We start from the raw sequence: 19,787 nt of genomic DNA, 5'->3' as shown, positions 1-19,787 counted from the left end.
GGGAGGAGTGGGGATAGCAGGGGTGAAGGAATGAATGATGCATCAGGGTGAATTCCCAAGAAGCCCATCCACAGGGATGCTGCCACCAGAGCATAGATGATAAAACCAATGACAGCAGTAGCTGTAGCCCTCATCTATGTTCTTCCCTTCCTCCAGGTCTTCAGCGGTCAGAAGACCCCTGTGCCTGTTCCCTTCCCTCCACCATGCCCCATCCTGCCCCCCTCTCCCCCCCACCCCCGTGCTCAATGAGTTCGCTGTACCTCTAGAGCAAATCTCCAAAGTGTCATTGTTTCATATTGAATTTAAGGAACATGCTCAAATACAAACACACATATGAAAAGAAAATATGTAAAACAAAGAGTAGGTGGTAGAATTGCCATTTTTTGTATCTGAAGGTTCTCCTGAGTGAATGGACTTTTTGCTTACTTCACTATGCTAGATATTTTCACATTATTTTTTAGTCATTTGCTAAATTAGACATAAATTAATTTTAACAGAACATTGCAAAAAGCATAAGCATCTGCTGCTTTGATAATAAATGTTACAGCTTTACCTTAGCTTGATGTTTATGTTCAATAAAATTGCCCATTGGAGTTTGGATATTTATATTTCATCAGGGAGCACTACACTGTGCAATGGTATATTCCACTTGTCAAAAAATGCAGAATTATTTTGTACTTTATATTTATAATGTGCTTTTCATCCAAGGAACTCATAGCACGTTACAAAAGGAGGAAAGTGTCTAGATAGTGCATATTTTCATATATATACTTATAGCTGCATCCACATGAGCATGCATGATTGGTTCCCTGGAGACAACTAGCAGCAGGATACCTTTTGCCACTGCTAGTTGTTCCCAGGGAATGCCTATGCCATGCACCCTCTGGTGTGTGGGTGGTTATCCAAGTGGGGTATGGGAGGCCAGGGCCAGCACTGGACTGACCCCAGAAGTCTTGCCTGGAGTCCTGGGGGCCTCCTGGGGCTGCAGCAGTGGTGACCCTGCTGCTCAGAGCTTGGCCAGCAGCTGAAGGATGGCTACAGGTGGCTAGGTTCCGATTTTGAATGGTGCATGCTGACCCTGCATGCATTGCTCTGTTTTTTTGCAGGGTTTTTTTGACTCCTGGATATCCAGAGGTCAAAACCCACCCACACTGCTCTCTTGCAGTGTGGAGAACAGTTGTATGTGTGGTATGTGGTACAACAGATGTGTCTGCAGCACCACATACCACATGGCTGCTCTCATCTGAACACAGCCTATGTGAGCAAAATCTCTCACATAAGGTTGTCTGTTTCACTGGAGTAGGGCACCAAATACCCCAGACACCAAATACCTAAACAATACTAAAGTCAATAGGAGGTGGATATCTAAATCCTATTAGCTCTTCAGAAAATCCAGTACTGAACTGACAGGTCCTTTAGGAATCTTGGAAAGTATGGTGCTAAGTGCAAGATATATAATATAACTTAAATAGACAGGATCAAGGTCAACAGGCATGAAACATAACCTCTTATTCCATGACTAGGTTCAGATATTCAAAGAGCCCGAGGTGGAATTGATCTAACCTGTGTGGTTTCCTTTAAGCAGTGTAGTTCAGATCAGTAGCGAACAGAGCACACATTTGCCCTTTGGTGTGGGGGGCAAACCTTAGGCCAGGTTCTGCCACTTTAAAACCAGTCTATGCATGCCAAACTTCTCTTCTGTTAGAGGAATAACTTGGTTTTATGTGCTGAATTTCTTTTCTGTTGTGGGTATAGACTGGTTTCTGACCACTTATACCAGTAAAAGTGTAATATCTGTACCTGCCCTAAGAGTTGTAAGTCTGCCATTCTGATTTTGAAAGCTCTGCCATTTTCTCAGGTCTGCAGTTTAATAAAGATCAGGCTTTTCTTTTAATCACTCCCGCAGAATGAATAGATCCACTGGGTTTCTTTGCTGTTGCAATCATGAACTTGATGTGTATGCTGTACTGTATGGGCTACCTATGTGCTATGATTTCCTTCTGTCTCAGTCTCCGTACTCTGGGTCCTGTAAGCAACAGAAGTCTGGAAGTATATAAAAAACTCCAAAAAAGGAGGATTCTTGTAATTTCAATATGTTGTCAGACTTCAAGAACAAAAGAGGTAGGCAAAGTACAAGGGTGATCTACTACCTATGCATGGGCTTACTAAAACTAAGGTAGGTACTTGGAAAAAAAAAAGAGGGGGCCAAACAGATTGTGTGCACTTGTACATGGATTAAAATCCTGCCCTCTGAGTCCCCCACATAACCACAGACAAGCTAAGAAAGCTTTCTAAAGAAAATTAATATCTACCTCCATGCTCAGGGGACTATGCAGACAGAATATGGTAACTCAATAAAACTAAGTTAAATTTAAAAGACACTTTCCTCCCATTATCCTGACAGATGAATTAAAATAAATTTTCAATCTGTGCAAGGAACCTTAGAAATAATTTGAAAGAAGACTCAATGAAAAGAACGTGTTTGTTAGTCTTATGTTTAGAACTTTTTGGGTAGTCCTTTTTTGCCACCCTAAACAGAGCCAACCTTGTTTTGGCTTATAGCTTGAAAGGTTTCCACTGGCCCACGTTACTTTTAAACTGGCAAAAATACACTCCTATATGTGAACTTGTGAAAAATGACAAGATCTCATGTTTTTACCTGCATGTTGACATGAGAGGTTTGAAAATGCAAATTTTTATTTTCAATAGAAATAACAGGGCTGATTAAATTGTTAACAAATTGTGCCCACAACCATTGTTCAGATTCCAAATGGCTGTTTGGTTTGACCATAATCATGTTCTTTTTCATTTTGCCTGTACAAGTATTAGCATGAATGGGTGCTTGTTCACATGGATGTTTGGGAATAGCTGTTCTTTGTATGAAGAAACTTACCATGTAAATACTGGTCTCTATTCAAACTTTAATAGGGCTTTGTGCAAGGGTGCTATGGGGATATTTGCTGGGGGATGGAGAAGCTACCACAAAACACCTGTGCATCCTGGCTTTTGATAGTCAAAAAACTCAGACCCTGAGGAAATTTGGTGCAGTTCAGAGAAGTCCCCCAAGGGCTGAGTGCTTATGTGTTTTCCCTGACCTATAAACTGAGGTCACCTACTCTTAATATTTGCATGGGATCTTGCTTTCAACTAATTTCAGAGTATCCAGAAAGCTGCTTTCTGGCAGAACGTCATTATTTCTACTCCAAGTTTCAAGCAGCAGAAGAAAGTAGCTGAATACAAATCAAAACATGTCCTTAACTGAAAGGTTTCAAATATCAAAAATGTTTCCATTTTGGAGATGGTCAGAGATTTGGGTCAATTCTTATGTTGCCTGAACAGACTCCTCTATCCTTAATGAAAGCTGCTAAATGAAAGGAAAGGTTTAGATTCAGACTGACTTTCATTATAACAGCGTTCTTTTTTAATAGAATTCTAGCTGATCTAAAGCTACAGTAGCACCATTGAAAGCAGCTGTAATAATAATATTACTCTCTATTTACATAGTTCCCTATGTACAGAGAACACCGCAGAAGAGGAGGATTCTGAGCCAAGTGAATGGCATACACCATGCTTTGAAATGTTCACATCGTTAAGGGCAAAGGCTAATACAGAAAGGTTGTGCAAAACAGAGAGATTCTGTATTATTTGAGATGTGTCACTTAACAAGATAAGGAAGTGTTGATTGTGACTGTTTAGCAGAGAAAAGGAAAGCAAGAATGAACAGGCCAACCCCCTCCTTCCCACCCCAGCCACCCAATAATTTAAATTTTTTTTTGGAGAGTATTAAATCTAAACGGGTAGGTCTAAACCTGGTAATCTTCAGATCAGTTCCTACCCAAGAGACGATATCCTCCAGGTGAGGCCTGTATACACAGGATGGCATCTGTCTTACATTTGTTACCCGTCATGAACTTAAAGCAGAAATTGCCAGGTGAAGATCTATGGTTTGTGTTATGCAGGACCTCAGATTGTATTAGCATAATGACCTTTTCTTTTCTTCAAATCTATAAAAGTCGTAGTACTTTCTAATAAGCTCAGACAGGTTCTCTTTTTCCTGTTTCTCAGTCATTGGCCTGCCTCTCAAATGAAGCAACTAAGACTTTTCCTATAAGCAGATGTTAGGAACCATGCTCTACTTATATTTGCTTCTCAGGGTCCAATTTTGTGTTTTGCCCAAGCATTCATTTATCATGGAGGATGGATCTCAACCATCCTTAATGTGATGATGATAGTGTTTAATATTGTTTTCATAGAGAATAGTCAGTATCCAAGAATACAACTTGGCAGTCTACTGAATAGATATTTCTATACTCAAATATCACAATATTGGTACCACTTTATACATCTCAATGAACAAGAACAAATATCAAGTATTAAAATAAGTCATTAGCAGTACTAAAGCAAAAGTTTTAAATGTAATTTTTCATTCTAGATCCCTTTTCCAACAGTATATTTTACAGACATAGACGTGAAGAAACCGAAACACAGAATGATGAAATGTGTTAATAATACAACCAAAAATACGATAACAGTCTCATAGTTCTCAGTTCCATGGTCATACCACTAGAAACAAATGATATACAAGATATATAAAAAAACCCAAAAATCACAATAATCATTTATAGTAATTTATGGGATTGAAATCTGGGATCTTTATGTTACACTGCAAATATTTTATACTCCCAAGGCATGACATCACAGTTGGAAAACATTTACTATAGCAAAATGAATGAAATTATTATAGTAATCTTACACCCACTGTAACAGCATGGGGTCTTAGGGGTGGCCGTGATCTCCCCTAGCGCCCCCTACCATGCCAATGTGGTACTAAAGCACCCTCACATCTGGCCCACCACGTCTTTGATGTCAATAATGTATAAGGGAAACTGCCCTTTGTCCTCTCTGACACGGTGCTTTGATGTATCTCAGTCTTTGTTCGGTCTTGGGTGGCTTGGTGGACCCCAGCTTTAGGGACTATGCATGGCTCCAACCACCCCTGTACAATGCCCCAAGCCTCACAGATGTACCAGACCCTGTTTGGTCAACTTCAGTCTCTTGTGCCCCACCGGTGCTGCTGGCTTGCCTCGCAACCATGCTCCCTGGCACTCGTCCACAATCTCCGCCCCCTTTCTGGGGCTTCTCACAACAGCCCACTATGGGGCTTCATGACTTAGGGCTCAGGCAGCCTCAGCCTTACCTGGCCCCCTCCCAATCCTCTGCTCCCCTTCTCAGGGCTGGGGTCAATGCACCCCTGAATGTTGTGCCCTCTCTGGCACCAGGGTCCCCAGGCCACCGTGGAGTCCCTATAAGGCCTCCTCCAACCCCTAATAGCCTCACCCGGTCCTCCGTGTAACAACAACAACAAAAAACAATAACACAAATCCCTGGGCTATAACAGAAAGCTAAACCTCATGGCTGAATGTTCTCCAAACCACACCACCCACCTCACCTGTGTAACTAGCGGCGGGTACATTCAGGACTTATTCTCTTTCCCACATTCAGGGCCACTCTCTTTCCCTTAGTCAGGCAGTCCTCCTTCTTCCTGGCTGCTAGCAGAGCAAGAGCCATCACAGCCTCCAGTCTGGGTCTTATTGTAGTCAGCCTGGCCCCTTCCAGTCGGCTGACTCACCAGGTGTGGGCCCTTAGCTCCTCCTGGTTGCCCCTAGCAACCAGCACCTGAGCCCATACTGCTGCTTTTCAGGTAGCAGGCACCTGAGTGCCCTGCTACACCCACATATAAATACAATGCACTCTTGAAAAACAACAACAATGCTGCAGCTGATAAATTCACGACTGATTTATTGTAAATCAGAGAGCATCTACCTTTTGGATCTGTATTACATGAAGGCATAAAATGTTCCTCATGCAACATTTGGACAAATGGAAATAGACTATGTGATAGAACTGTTTATTGTTCTTTACAAACAGCATTAAACTAAACTGCTGACAAGAAGCCAACCAGAACAATTCAGTCTACTATTGCAATAGCAACAACACCAGGAAAAATGTAGTAGAGGATGAAAATGAAATGTGAAAATGTGAAAACAAACAAAATTCTTCTCTAACATTGACACACAAAATAGATGTAAAAGCACTGATGTGTATATTATGGTATAAATGAAATAGTTATGTAAATAATAAAATCTGATTGTTCGGTACTGAAAAAGATAATTTGATACAAGAGACATACACAAGAAATATCAAACATATAAAAAATATTAAGAAATTCTTCTCCAATGGGAAAAAGGAATTTAAATTTCCTTCTGTTTAGAAAGGCTTCTAGTTTTAGAGATGGAAGGTTGGTTACATAACTATTTGACAAGCAAATACTTAAAGATTAGAAATGCCCCAAAACTAATGTTTGTTTTTTTTATTTTTACAAGCATTACCACAGGAAACAAATTACCAGTTTAAAAGTCTCTCTTATCAGCTTCCTTCACCATCATCATTGTTATTATTATGTGATACACTGTTTCTATCTACTGTGAAAGAAAAATACATTAGGATATACAATTTTTACTTATTATTATCCTATTAAATGCCACCAACAAATAAACATCTGCTCTTCTCTGAACCATATACCTCTTCCCCGAGGAAAAATAAAGAAAATTATTAGTATAATAATATTATTATTAGTATTAAAGCATATCTTTTAGTCATTAGTCATTACATGGTTTCAGCAAATGTATTATGTCCCTTTATTTATTCCCCAATTACCATTCTTTTTTCATTAAAATTAATAGTCAAAGACCTATTCACTGTAGTTAAAATTTTATCATTGATGGGTCTGGATTATTATTCAACCCTTTTTCCCCCTCACACCATATCTATGGGTCCTGCCTTCATTTACCAAGGCTTTTTACAGCTAAGGAATTAAATGTTTTAATTAATTTTCTACTAAAAACAAAAACAAAAAACAAACAAACCTGATTTATGATAGTTTATAAAGGAGTCATAATCTGTTAAAATAATGTTAACAGTTTGGTATTTGCAATTCACTGTACTTAGACGGGTTGCTTTGGTTTTGCCTATATTGTTAAAACATTTATAGGTCTGAGCAGAATTTGCACAGGGAAATAAGGTAAGAAGGCCACTAACTGTTAGATGTGCATGAGGTGTTTAATGAACAGAAATCTGAGTAGCAAAGCAAAGTAACAGCTAGATGAAATGGAGGTCAAGAAACTCATAAAAACAAAAACCGCAGGCTCACATTTAAAATGTGTCCTCAAATCTTTCTTTCTTTCTTTGTTATTAAATAAGGTAATAAATCTTAATATTTAATAATTCAGGTGTATCAGGGTGCAATTACACATTAGCGCTAACACATGCTAATTCTAAGAAATGTTAGTTTGTGTTAAGGTTAATTAGTGCTAATGATCAGTCACACACTCAGAGTTAATACCCTCTCTAATACACTCTGCTCAGACCTCTTGCTGGTAAGCTAGGGGCTATTCTATGCCTGTCCTGCTCACCCATTCTCTAGCCACAGTATAGGTAGGGGAGGAGGAAAAGGAAAGGCCTTCCATGCCTCTTGAACGGCTACTATTGTTTCCCATATAACCCCACTGACCTCCATCAGCTCCCAGATCCCCTAACTACTCCACAATTGGCCCCTCCACCCCTGTATCCCTGCCCTGCCACCCAGTCAGCCAGAGAACTATGGCAGTGGCAGCAGTAGGAGGGTAGTCCCCCTTCCCTGCCTGCTCCAAGGTTCCCTGCAGCCTATGCTGCTCCTGAGCTACTAGATCCAGCCCCCACTGGTGCCCACAGCTGCCTGGCAGCTCCTGTCTCTCCCCCCCAACCTCTTCTTCAGTCTCAGGGCCTGGGGGAGATAGGTGTGGGTGCATAGTAACAACATGATCTGCAGGCACTCCAGAAGCAGGCAGGGAGAGATAACACCCTTACTGGAACCTCTTCCACTCTTAGGTTAATTGGTACAGCAAGGCAGTGATCCAGGTGTAGAAGGGCCAACGAGGGGCAAAAGGGGTGACTGAGACTGCAGAGGAGTGTTTGGGGGGGGTAAAGGTAGTGATCTTAGGGTTGGGAAGCAATTTGGGGGGCAGAGGGGACAGCACCCCAGCAGCTTCCAACCCACCCTCCTTCTTTCCTCCTCACTACTTCCCCATGTTCTGTAACCCCTAGCAATCCCTCCCCTCTTTCACCCCTTTTCCTTCCCTCCTAACTCACCCAATCCCTACCCACCTGTTGCCCATCTGTTCCCAGCTGTCAGTTCAGCACTGTAGAGCCCTGGATGATAGTCCACCTGGGAGCAATGCCTCCTGGGATACTGGAGGACTGCATAGTGGTGGTTTTATCTCAGGTAAATATCCAGAAGTTAATTTAACTCATGCTGGGTGCATCTACATGAGGCACTAAATGTGAGGTAGACTAATTCTACTGTGCATTAGCATATCATGGCAAAAAATATGCTGCTGTACTAGCGTGCACTAGAATTAGTCTACTGTACATTAGCATCACTAAAAAGGCATGCACCAGTCCTATTTACTGTGCAGTAGTGCCACTTACTGCACATTGATTTAGTACCTGTACAGGTACTAAGCTTAATTTGCAGTAACTACAGTGCTTTAATGCACATGTAGATGCATAGCTCAAAGAAAATTCTTGCGTGAAGTGGTGTAATTTTAAAATGCTGAAAGAGAATTTAGCATGTGTTAATGAGCCCTAATGATCATTCCAGTTTTAAGTGTTCTTAAAATAATCTAATTTTAATGTATAATCTCACCCTAAATAACTGTAGTCTGTAGTCTCTGTGGAATTATTTGATTTCAAACCTAATCAATCTTCTTTTTCCATTAAAAGCAAGGAAGGTAGAAAAGAATAGCATTTTTGTAACCCTTTTTATAAGAAGTCTGGTGTTGTAAAACTGTAAAACCTAATTTAGACAAAAAAAATATGCCCCAAATGGCAGAGTTGCCTAACTTTTAAATTGTAGATTGATTTATCCTTACTGGATTACATGTAGGTTGCATGTTCTAAATGTGTACTTTGAAAAATTACTTTCTGTTCTCTTTTGCTCCTCAGTGTTGAGAAATGATTCATTCCTTTATTTTAACTTGCAGAAATAAATAAATTATTCTACATAACCTCTGTGAAAGCATGTCTTTGAATATAGCAACCAATACTATAATTATATTGGCAGAGCTGTATTACATGATTGGATGGGGGTTAGTGTTCTCACTTCTTCCAGTTTATCAAAAGCTTTACATTATTTGGTACATTTCTGAAAGCTCTCGGTCCTGGAATCATAGCACTTTGGTGATATATATGTGCTTTCATTTTTAAAAACTGTTTAAGAGTTATAAATAAAAGCTTGAAATTCTAAACCTATGAAGGTTTAAAAAGAAGGCACACAAAATGCCTCAGCTGTTGACAATTGTTTTTTTATATATCTGATGTGGACCTAATTTGCTACATATGTATCCATAGCATATGTATCCAAATTCTCAGCATGTTACAGGATTGTTGATTGTAGCCGTGTTAGTCTAAGGACATAGGCAAACAAGGCAAACATCTTTGGGTAAATGTAATATTTTTTATTAGACCAACTAAATAGTTGGAAAAATTGTTCTTTATAAGCTTTCTAGCACAAACACCTACCTTCAGGAAAGGAGGTGACTCTCCTTATGCCTGAAGAAGGATATTTGTGCACAACGGCTTGTAAAGAACAAATTTTCCAGCTTGGTGTTGGCTTGAAAGTGGTATTTAAAGGTCTGTTTCTTGGGAATTGGCTTATAGGTATAGATACATGCATTATAATGGTTCAAGATGGGCAGCAGAGGTTAACTAATTTGTAAAAGCCTGTGTTTCACACATTGGGTTCCATATAGCCCCTGGAAGCAGACAGGCTGGCTCTCTCGCACAACAAGGCCAACGGATGGACACAGCCTGAGAATTGGGGGAGGGGGGGGCATGCCATAACATGAGATTACAGCCTTCAAGGCAGACAAGTTGTCTAACACAACAAGGACATGAAGCCTGGGAACCAAGGAAGTATGTACCATACTGTCCCATAATATGAGATAAGTGACACCAGCTACAAGGCCCCGGGGGGGGGAAGGGGGACCCAAGTCCTAGTTTTGAGGAAACCAATCAGATTAAGAGAAGACCCAAAAAGCTATGTGGATATGTGACCACAGAAAGAAAACCGACCAGAGATAGCCACAAATAAAGAGTCAGCAGGAGTCGTCAAGGGAGAAGGAGAATACAAAAGCAGAGACTTGAGATAAACAAAGAGTCCCTCCCAGTTCCTTTGTCTCATCCCTCCTTCTCTTCTTTCCTGCCCCTTCTCATCTTGCTCCCTGACAGGGGTCCCTGTCCCCATCCCTGTCCCTGTCTCCCTGCCCCAGGAAGGGTCCCTGAGGCCACCATGAACATAGGGCACATACCAACAGCCCATGTCATGCACCCCACTGGAGGGGGCCTGTGGGCCTCAGCATACTAACTCCAGACTCCTGACACCTAAGAGAAAGAGCCTCAGAATGGAGCCTGCATCCTGACCAGATGTACTTTGACTCCGATGACAGCCCTGGGATTGGTAGATATAGAATTGCTTCATTGTTCGTATTGATTTTTTTGTTCTTATTCTGTATCAATAAACTCACCTATTATCAACTGCCAGGTGTTGTGGTCAGTCTGAGAGTTGTGCTGGCCCAGAACAAAAGTATAGGGGCTAGGTCCAAATCCAGTGCCAACAGTTGTAGGCACTTCAAATAAATAATAAGGTATTCATATTACTTTATATAAGTAATGCATTTGCTTTTCCTGAATGACAAAAAAAAATAGCCATGCTCTCTGGTCAGTGGAAGCCTGAAAAAAGCAGTCCAATATCGATAAGCCATATGATCCAATTCTGTATGAAAAATAAAAGTCAGCTAAAATTATGGCAGATTATATAAATTATCATAAGATATAAAAAACTCTATCCTTAAAGACAGAGGCTTTTTTACAAGGAATTCAGGCTCTGTTACAAGGTCATGGCTGCCCAGTCCTATGTTATTTATGCTGTAATGTACTCCAGTCCATAATTGCTTTAAAACTATTAAGAAATGGTATAAAGTGGTATTTAAAGAAGTGATTCATTTGTGCTGAGGGTGACCCTTACATTACATGTCAAGAATCTTTATGAAAAGCATGCTCCTTTGTACATGCATTTTTTCACAAGTATATGTTAATTTCCATTCTCCAGGTTATACCCTGCTGCTGTGTTGTCAAGTTATATCAGTCACATTACATTGCATTTCATATCATCCTGTAAAATGACCCTTTTACAATTCCATTTGGATGTTAGACAAACAGAAGATAAGAGAACCATGGCCTCCAAGCACATGGAATCTGCAGTGATTAGCCAGAAAGGTGTCACCTCTTTTCATTTACATATCCATAATGCAAAACTTGTATTGCCTCTTGAGTCCATTTGATACAGAATTTCAAAGGTTAGCCTGGAAGCTTATCTTGACAATTTTGATTGAATATTTATCTTACCTAGGAGGAGGGGATACAATGCATTCTACCCCTATCTCTTTTGGAGCTGGGAAAGAACAGAACTATGTGAGAAGTGATTGAAAAAAAAACTCCAACAAAAGAGTGCAGTGTTAGATATAAAGGCATATTGGCTCAAGAAAAGTGGATGTGGATGCCTCCAAAATCTCCCAAGTACACCTGCTATTAGATGCAGCATTGTGATGTTTTAATATATTGCTGCCTGTTAAATTTGTTTTTATAAATTTGATATACATCTTAGCCAGCCATTGTTTGAATATTACACCAACCATGTCAGATCCAGGACTGATTGTAAAGTTAAATTAAATTTCATAATTAATGTTAATTTTTTTCCCTAATAAATAGTGTGGAATGCTCAAGAGCAGATGATTTTGCTTCCACATAAGACAGCAATTCCTTCTCACGTCTTTAATCCATGGCAATCCATGAGGTAAATATTGCAGAAAAACAAATAATTTTGGAAGTGTTAGAAGACGTCTACATCATAAACTGGCAGATTTCAAATCTACAAAGAACCATTTTATTACAAAATCTGACTTCCTGCATAACACAGGCCATGTAATTTCACCTGTACTCTAAATGACTTATAAATTTACTATATACCTTGGCAATATATTCCAATGATTAATTATTCTCATTTCAAAACACTGGCATCCAATTTCCAGTTCAACTCTGCTGACTTAACACTCTAACTTCTGGCCTTATGTTTGGTAAAGTAAAGAGCTTATTAACATCAGATCTCATCTCCCTGTGTAAATGTTATATTTAAAGGCTGCAGTCAAATCATCTCTGAATTCCTTCCGTCCCTCATTATAAGAGGTGCTTAACAAACTACAACTGACATCAGTGTGACTACCTTATGGAATAAGGTACATCAACATGAGCAAAGGTGCCAAAATCAAAGAAGAGCTCAGAAAAGAAGGATGTATGGATTAAATTTATCATTCACAGTATAATCATACTTCCACTGAATGCACCAGTGAAATCTACATATGTGAATTGAGGACATGATATAGCCTCAAGCTTGTTCTGTCATGAAATGAAATTAAGAAATTCCCCTGCAATAAGTTTTTAAACCCATACCCAAAACTAATCACAGTACAATAATGCATCCAGCTGAGTACCCCCAAGCAAGCTGTCATAAATATGAAACATGGTACATTGTTCGCCCTTTATATTAAGGTTGGTGCTTTATTTTTTGTTTTGTGTATTGCAATTCACCGACCTGCTGACAAGTCTTATCTAGTTAACTGCTATACAGAAATGGTTCTTACATTAAAATTTAAAACATAGAAAATGCTGTTATAATGTGCTATTAACGGAAACATCTTTTGTACTAACATACATTGTTCTTACTGCTTCTAGTTATTTGCTTTAATTGTGCTGGATCTCTCTACAGTGCTAGTATTAATACTGCACTATTGTCAATATGCCTTACAAGCATTACTTGATCCTCTTAATTGCCCTGGAAGGTAAGAAAATGTTATTTCAGTTTTCCCCAGAGGAGAAAATAAGACTGAAGTTAAATGCCATCCCAATGTCACACAGTGGGTCACTCAGGACTGAAATGAGACCACACCTCTCTTTCATACAGTGCTGTATCTTGCATATATTTCATATAATTTTAGCACAAAATCTGAAGCAAGAAAACTTTGTTACATCAGAAAGGTTTATGCATGTGTGCGGTCCTGTGTGTTTCTGAGCGCACATGTGTGATTTAAGGAAGAAAGTTTAAAATTTAAAACATACATAAAACCAGCAAATGTCAGTGCCTATATAAGAAATGATCACATTAAACAATTGTACAATAAATTGCCAGGCACAAAAATAGAATGGTATTAAAAAAAAATGTTTCAGACATATGACAGCACAGGATTTCAACCTGCTACGTGGTAGGGATGCTAAAAGTAGTCTGGGATAACATAAAATTGTGTTGGCACAGGACTTCCTCTGGCTCTTGTCTTCTTCCTCAGCCTCTTGCTTAATTTCCTTCATCAGTTACAATAAATACAAATTAAAAACATACCTTAATTGTACTGGTGTGAGCTCCTGGATATTCTTTTTCCTCTAAAGTTGACCAGCGCTGTATAAATTTTGACACCAAGGGATCATCATAGTCTACTATCTGAAATCCTGAGACGTTAGCTCCTCCAAACTGAATTTTTGATAGATCTCCATCAGTAAATCCCTGGGCACAGAAAACATTTATGCCATTTTTCAGCACTATTATCACTATTGTCAATATTACATACAAGTAAAAAGTCACCATACCATTTTTACTGCAGAAATGTAGGCCAACATTTTCCTCACATAGGGTTTTCAATTTAAATCTTGGACTCTTATCTCCAGTGTTGTGGGCCAGCTATGCCTGGAAATGCTGGGAAGTGATCATGTTGCTTTCTTGACATTTCCACTTACTAATGTGCTGAAGTGAAAGATCTTTGTAATAGTGAACACTTGTTTGCAATCTTATTTCTTTCAGTGGGAGTACTCATATGGGTATCCTGCCTCATTATCATGACAAGCGATTACGTACATCTGAGCAGGGACAGTGAGCATGCCAAGTTACTTTCTTACTGTAGATACCATTGCAGACCAGATGTGAGAAGACTCTTACAACCCACCCTGGAACAAAGAAATTTTGGTGACTTCAACTTTCTTATTATCTCATAGAATAAAAGCTCTTCTAACCTACTGGAAGAGTCAAATCATTTAAAGATATTATTAGAGACAAATCCATTGACAGATTAATGAGGACAGGTCTCCACTAATACATGAAACTGAATGTTTCTCTGCTTCACATGTAAGGAATATATAAAAAGAGAAAATAGATGACAATGAAATGTCACTTATTCAAATTCAAAGAGGTATGTTAAATTAGTTTTGATAAAGGAGGTAATCTACAGGGAGGTGGCTTTCAGTTTACTTGGAATCTGGTACAACCAGACATGTCCTTAATTTCATTTGGAAAAACAATAGCTCCTTTTATAAATTTATTTACTCTGACCCAAGAAAAGTCTGGAGCAGGCCACAGAGAGGGGCAGAGCTGTGAAAGAACCTGAAAGTAAATGACTTTATATGGATGAAAAAGCTAATGAAAGGATTCGAAGAGGTGGCCAGAATGACAGGCAAGTAACAGAGGATGGTCTCAGCAGCTGCACTTTGGATGGACCAACAGGGGAGACTAGGGTGATGTGACTATCACAAAGAGAAGAGGAGGTTATAGTAACAAAGACAAAAGAGGATGAGGTCTTGAATAAGTTTTCTCTGCCTTCTAAGGATGCTATTTGCTATTCCACAGGTATTAGAACAAAGCAGAGTTATGGTAGATTGGGTACATTACTGGTGAATTTCCATATCTTCCATACATATTTTAATTTCTCATAAACTGAACTCTGAGTGAATTCCACATGCATTTCAGGTATGATTTTTGTAATCGTAAATTAATCCTCAATTCATTTTATAGATGTTTACCTTCAAATTAATTTTTCCTTAACTGCTTTCTTGAGGAAACTCCTAACATGGATCTGCCTCCCTAAAACCCATGGAGTTGTTCAGAGTTCACAAGGGAGTCTCTAATAGAGTAAGAATATCAGTCCCATTCTTATTCTTAGGAACTTGACAGCTGCCCACAAGCTTTAGGCAGTGACAGCTCTCAGCCCCCATTCTTTCAGGCCTTCCTGGCTTTTCAAACCTTGACAAGCCTATGGAGTTCCATCGAAGAAGGATGAACCTATGAAGACCATGAGAAGACAGGGAAGATGATGAACCTTGCAAAATTCACTGTGCATTCTCTTTCCGTATTGAGCTCAGGAGAATCACTGGATGGGGGATATTGCTTACAATCTCCTTTCTCCCAATCCCTCAGCACTTTCCCAATGTCACACGCAATATTATTTAGTAACTTCTGTACACTGTCACTTGTGTGTGTGTTTGCAGAATGTCTATTGATTTCAACAGGAGTTTGTAGAGTGAGAACTGAGATTTGACCCTGCTCCCTCTGAGCCCGTGGAAATAAGGCCAGTTCTAAGGTCAACACTGAAGAACTTCACCACACCTGATAAAAAAGATGATGTACGAGTATGTATTTATTTATTATTCAGTTATTTGTCTTCAATAAATCTGTTTTGTTTTTCATGATCCATTGGTGTCAGATCAACATAAATAACTATGCTAATTAATTTAAATTGAAACCCTGATTTGAGACACTTAACTTGAAGTACACCCAGAATGTTTTCATAATGAATAGACAAAGATGCAGCAACACTAGCCACTATGATCAAAAGCTGTCACAATTACTATGCTAATGCATTTTAGCTACTGCATACCATATAATAATATTGCTCCTCACTGAGGATAGCATTACTTACTGGTATGTGCATTACTATGGGAGTCATTCAACCTTATGCATATTAGTATCAATATGCTGAAATGAACCTGTACCACTTTTTTATTTTCTGTCCTTAAGCTCAAGAAGTGATTTGAAATGAAACATGAACATTTTATAGTTCTTCACATTTCCCAGTATGTGGATTCTTTCACTCTTAAAAAATTAAAAATGAAGTTCATGTTATTAAACATATTTTCACATTTCTCTGCTTTCCAAGAGATCTTAAATAGGTGGGTCACTGTTAAACTAATGCCATTTTATATCATTCTAGATCACATTAAGGGTCCACTGAAAAACAATTCATATGCAAGTATCTTCCTCCACTGGTATGTGTTAGGGTAATGATATGAATTTTGGGAAGTACTGAGTGTGCAGCTGAATGTAAGCTTTTTCCTGTGCCTAATCAAAAAGCTGCTGGTCACAAGATTGGATTATATATTAAGAGGTAACCTCAGCAAAAGCTGGTGGTCACAAGGCTAGCTGATATATTAAAAGCAACTAACTTAGTAAATGCTTAAGTAAGCAGATTCTTAACAAAAGGGTAGGGTTCGAAGTGCATGATGTGTTAAGCAACTAGTGTCAAAAGACAAAAGCAAAGATACAGCCTTGGAGACGGAGAAGTCAGCAAGAAAACCAGCAAGAACCAGCGAGAAACTGCAGAATGACCAAAAGAAGATAGGGGTCAAAAGTTTTATGCATGCGCTCTTAGCAGAGAAGCATGTAAACGAATGAAATATGTCAGCAATACCATGCTAAGGAAGCAAACAGTAAACAGAGGTGGAGCTCGCGATAGGAGGAGGAATGGGTGGAACAAAAGGAAGGTTGTAGGCAGGTTAAATGTTAATATGTATGAACCAAGGTATAAATATTGGAAAGAACTGTTGTTCAGAGCTACTCCTCATATTTTGTCGGTGAGGGAACTCGCCCAAAGTTGTCTCCATTCTGAATAAAGCTGTTGTGAGCAATGTGTGCTGGTGTTTACTTCCTGCTCTGCTCTGGCTAATGAGCAACTGGATCCATAGGTAATTGGACCATCGTCTCCATAGCCATTGGGCGCTGCATGGAGTCAAGGTCTAATAGTATGAATCCTATAGGAGGTAGGTCAGGAATAGGAAGTAAGCATGACTTCACAGAACCCTTATATGATCATAGGGAACAGAATGTAAGTTAGACCCCATTACAGATCTGCTGTAACTTACCTTATTTCTAAACAGCCACCAGAAAATCAGGCAACAATATTGATCCAGTCTTTCCTGCCCACATGCAGGGGGGCTGGACTCGATGATCTGTAAGGTCCCTTCCAGGCCCTAACAACTATGATACTATGAAAATAATTTAAAGCCACCCCATCCAAAACTCTGTTTTGGCCCCATGCTAAGGGGTGAAGTAACTGCCTTTAGATTTACTTTCAAACCCTTTCTTCAAAGCCCTTGAGTCCATTAATCAGTTGGTGTAAATCAGCAAAGCATTACAGGCTTAAGATTTATGTACCCCAGTGAGAATCTGGCCATTCATCTTAAGAAATGAAAAATAGCAGTTATAATACTAATAACCTTGAAATGGTTTCCAGGGTTTGCTGAACTCTGCCTCTTAGCAACACAAATAATTATAATGTTCAACTCCCCATGTTCAAGAAAGATTAATTCAAACTGGAGCAGGTGCAGAGAATGACTACAACATGATGAGGAGAATGGACAACCTGTTCCCGTCTTTACTAGAAGAAAATAAAAGAGCTTGGCCTGGTTCATCTACTACAGCAAAGGCAGAGAAGAAGCATGTTTGTTTTCTATACATCTGAAGAAGGACAAGCATTCATAGACAGGAGCTTGCTTCAGCAGATGTTCAGAAAACAATCACGGTCCCTCTCTGCCTTCACTGTAGTAGATGAGACAAGCCAAGCGCCTCTTGTAAGGTAGGTTTTCCATTCTCATCATGTGAGGTAAGTTGTCCATTCTCATCATGATAGCTATGTAGAAGTATATAAATATATACTTTGTTTAGTCTATAAGGTGCAAATCTACTCCATCATCTACTTAACTTCAGACTAACATGGCTTACTACATCTCTGTTTTCTATACATAGTTTGGCAGATAAACAAAGGAAAGGATGAAGAGCTATTTAAGCTAATAGAGAATGTTGACACAACAGTATATAAATTGGTCACAGATAAATTGAGGAACTTAATGATATGAAAATCACTTACCAGATTCGCAATGATGTAATGGTAACCTTTTACGTGCTTACCAATTGTAATAACCTACAAAAGAGAAGAGACAGCTCCTGGTTAATTGGAAACATACAAATACTACATGAGTTTACACTCAAAACTAATACATATGATCAGATTTAAATTCTATCCACGGAGTTTTAGTCATCCATATTGAGGTTGTTTGGAGTATGGGCTTCCATTTCCTACAAATGTCCGGATCCTCAGCTGGTATAAATTAGCTCCACTAAAGATAACATTCCAAGGTATGCCAAGGTACATGGTACTTTAAAGGATTAGACGGGCCTTCTAGGCTCCCAGTCAAGGGTCAGGCTACACCAGAAGCAGGCAAAACCTGACCCATGGGCTGGATCAGGCCTATGATGGACTCCATTTTCCAGCAGTCCCTGACCATGTCACTCCAGTCGGTTTCCATGGAGGCCACCGGATTGACAGGGCCATAACAGTGTGGGGCCAGGGCCTCCATGGAGACCAGCCCAAGAGGTGCTGGCAGGGCTCATGGCTGGGCAGGGAGCTGCTCCAGGGCTGGGGCTGGGATCTTGCAGTAATGACAGCATGGGCCAGAGCCAAGGCAGAGCTGCGATCAGCTGCCCGCACGCCCTGGGCACTCAGGCACTGGATCTCATCTCTGCCCCAACTCTGGTCCACACTGTCACTGCTGCAACATCCCAGCCCGGGCCCTGACCCTGGCCCTGGAGCAGCTCCCCACCCAGCCTTCACCCCTGCCAGTGCTGCTTGGGCTGCATGAAGGCCCTGGCCCCACACTGTCATGACATCATTGATCCTGGGATCTCCATGGAACCCAGCCAGAACAAAACAGGCAGGTGCTCCTGGGAATGGAGCCCAGCCCCTGGCCAGATCCACCATCTTGCCCACCCTGGTCTACACCCTGCACTGTTTTAATAGGATCCCTCCGAACAGATGCCATGTTTTGAAACCATCTGCCCTATGTTCTTTCCTGGCTTCCCCCTCAGTTAATTGCTTTTCAATACCAACAATCAATATATGCTACCTTCCCCCAAAGCTCTGTTCTGAGCTGGTTCAGATGTCCTGGACATCTGAATAGTGTGGAAAGGGCAAGTGAAGCAAAAGTTCTGCCCATCTTCTGTTATTGACTTTTTATGCACCCACTCCTTCACCCTGCCTCACACATCACTGAACCAAAAGCAAAGAATCTGCTCCTTTGCCTGGGAGTCCAGTGGTTTAATAATCCTGAATGAAACTTAATCAGCTAGTCATCCAGAGATGTGAATTCTCATATTTCTGTAGATGCACAGTCATTACTGAAATCCATTGTATAAGCACACATTGTACTGACAAAAGGACACAAAGTAGAGCATGGAATTGGTAATACCATTCTCTGTTAAAAAATTGTGCTGTATGCAGTGTTGAAGAAATATGCACATATTAATGTCCCAAAATTACAGAGCATACCGTCAGATCTCTTCTTCTGAGAAAAAGAACAAATAGCTTCACAGACCCACCTTGACTTTTAATCTAGTAAGATAAAATGTAGGTTTCTAATATTTAGAATTGTTGGAGCCCTCCTGTCTTTTTATGGATTTGAAGGACATTTAGACTAAAACCACTTCCCTTTGCAATTACTCAAATGCATAATACTTGAGATCATCTGAAATGTTTTTGCTACCA

At 39.8% G+C, this 19,787-nt stretch overlaps 1 protein-coding gene across 8 annotated transcripts in view; it reads right to left on the bottom strand.

Annotated features, from left to right (window-relative positions):
- Positions 1-19,787, bottom strand: part of GRIA2 (glutamate ionotropic receptor AMPA type subunit 2) — a 153,163-nt gene that overhangs the window by 45,743 nt on the left and 87,633 nt on the right. For all 8 annotated transcript variants that reach the window (XM_019534526.1, XM_019534528.1, XM_019534529.1 and 5 more), the window contains 2 exons: positions 18,114-18,167; positions 13,547-13,708 (listed from right to left, as the gene is read on the bottom strand). In XM_019534526.1, coding sequence (XP_019390071.1) covers positions 13,547-13,708; positions 18,114-18,167 — 216 coding nt within the window. The remainder of the gene's footprint in view (positions 1-13,546; positions 13,709-18,113; positions 18,168-19,787) is intronic.

The sequence above is a fragment of the Crocodylus porosus genome, unplaced genomic scaffold (assembly GCF_001723895.1).
Source record: "Crocodylus porosus isolate Cpor-Errol unplaced genomic scaffold, CroPor_comp1, whole genome shotgun sequence".
NCBI lineage: Eukaryota > Metazoa > Chordata > Crocodylia > Crocodylidae > Crocodylus > Crocodylus porosus.
Note: the sequence above shows the minus strand (reverse complement) of the source record. Positions and strands in the feature narration are given on the sequence as shown.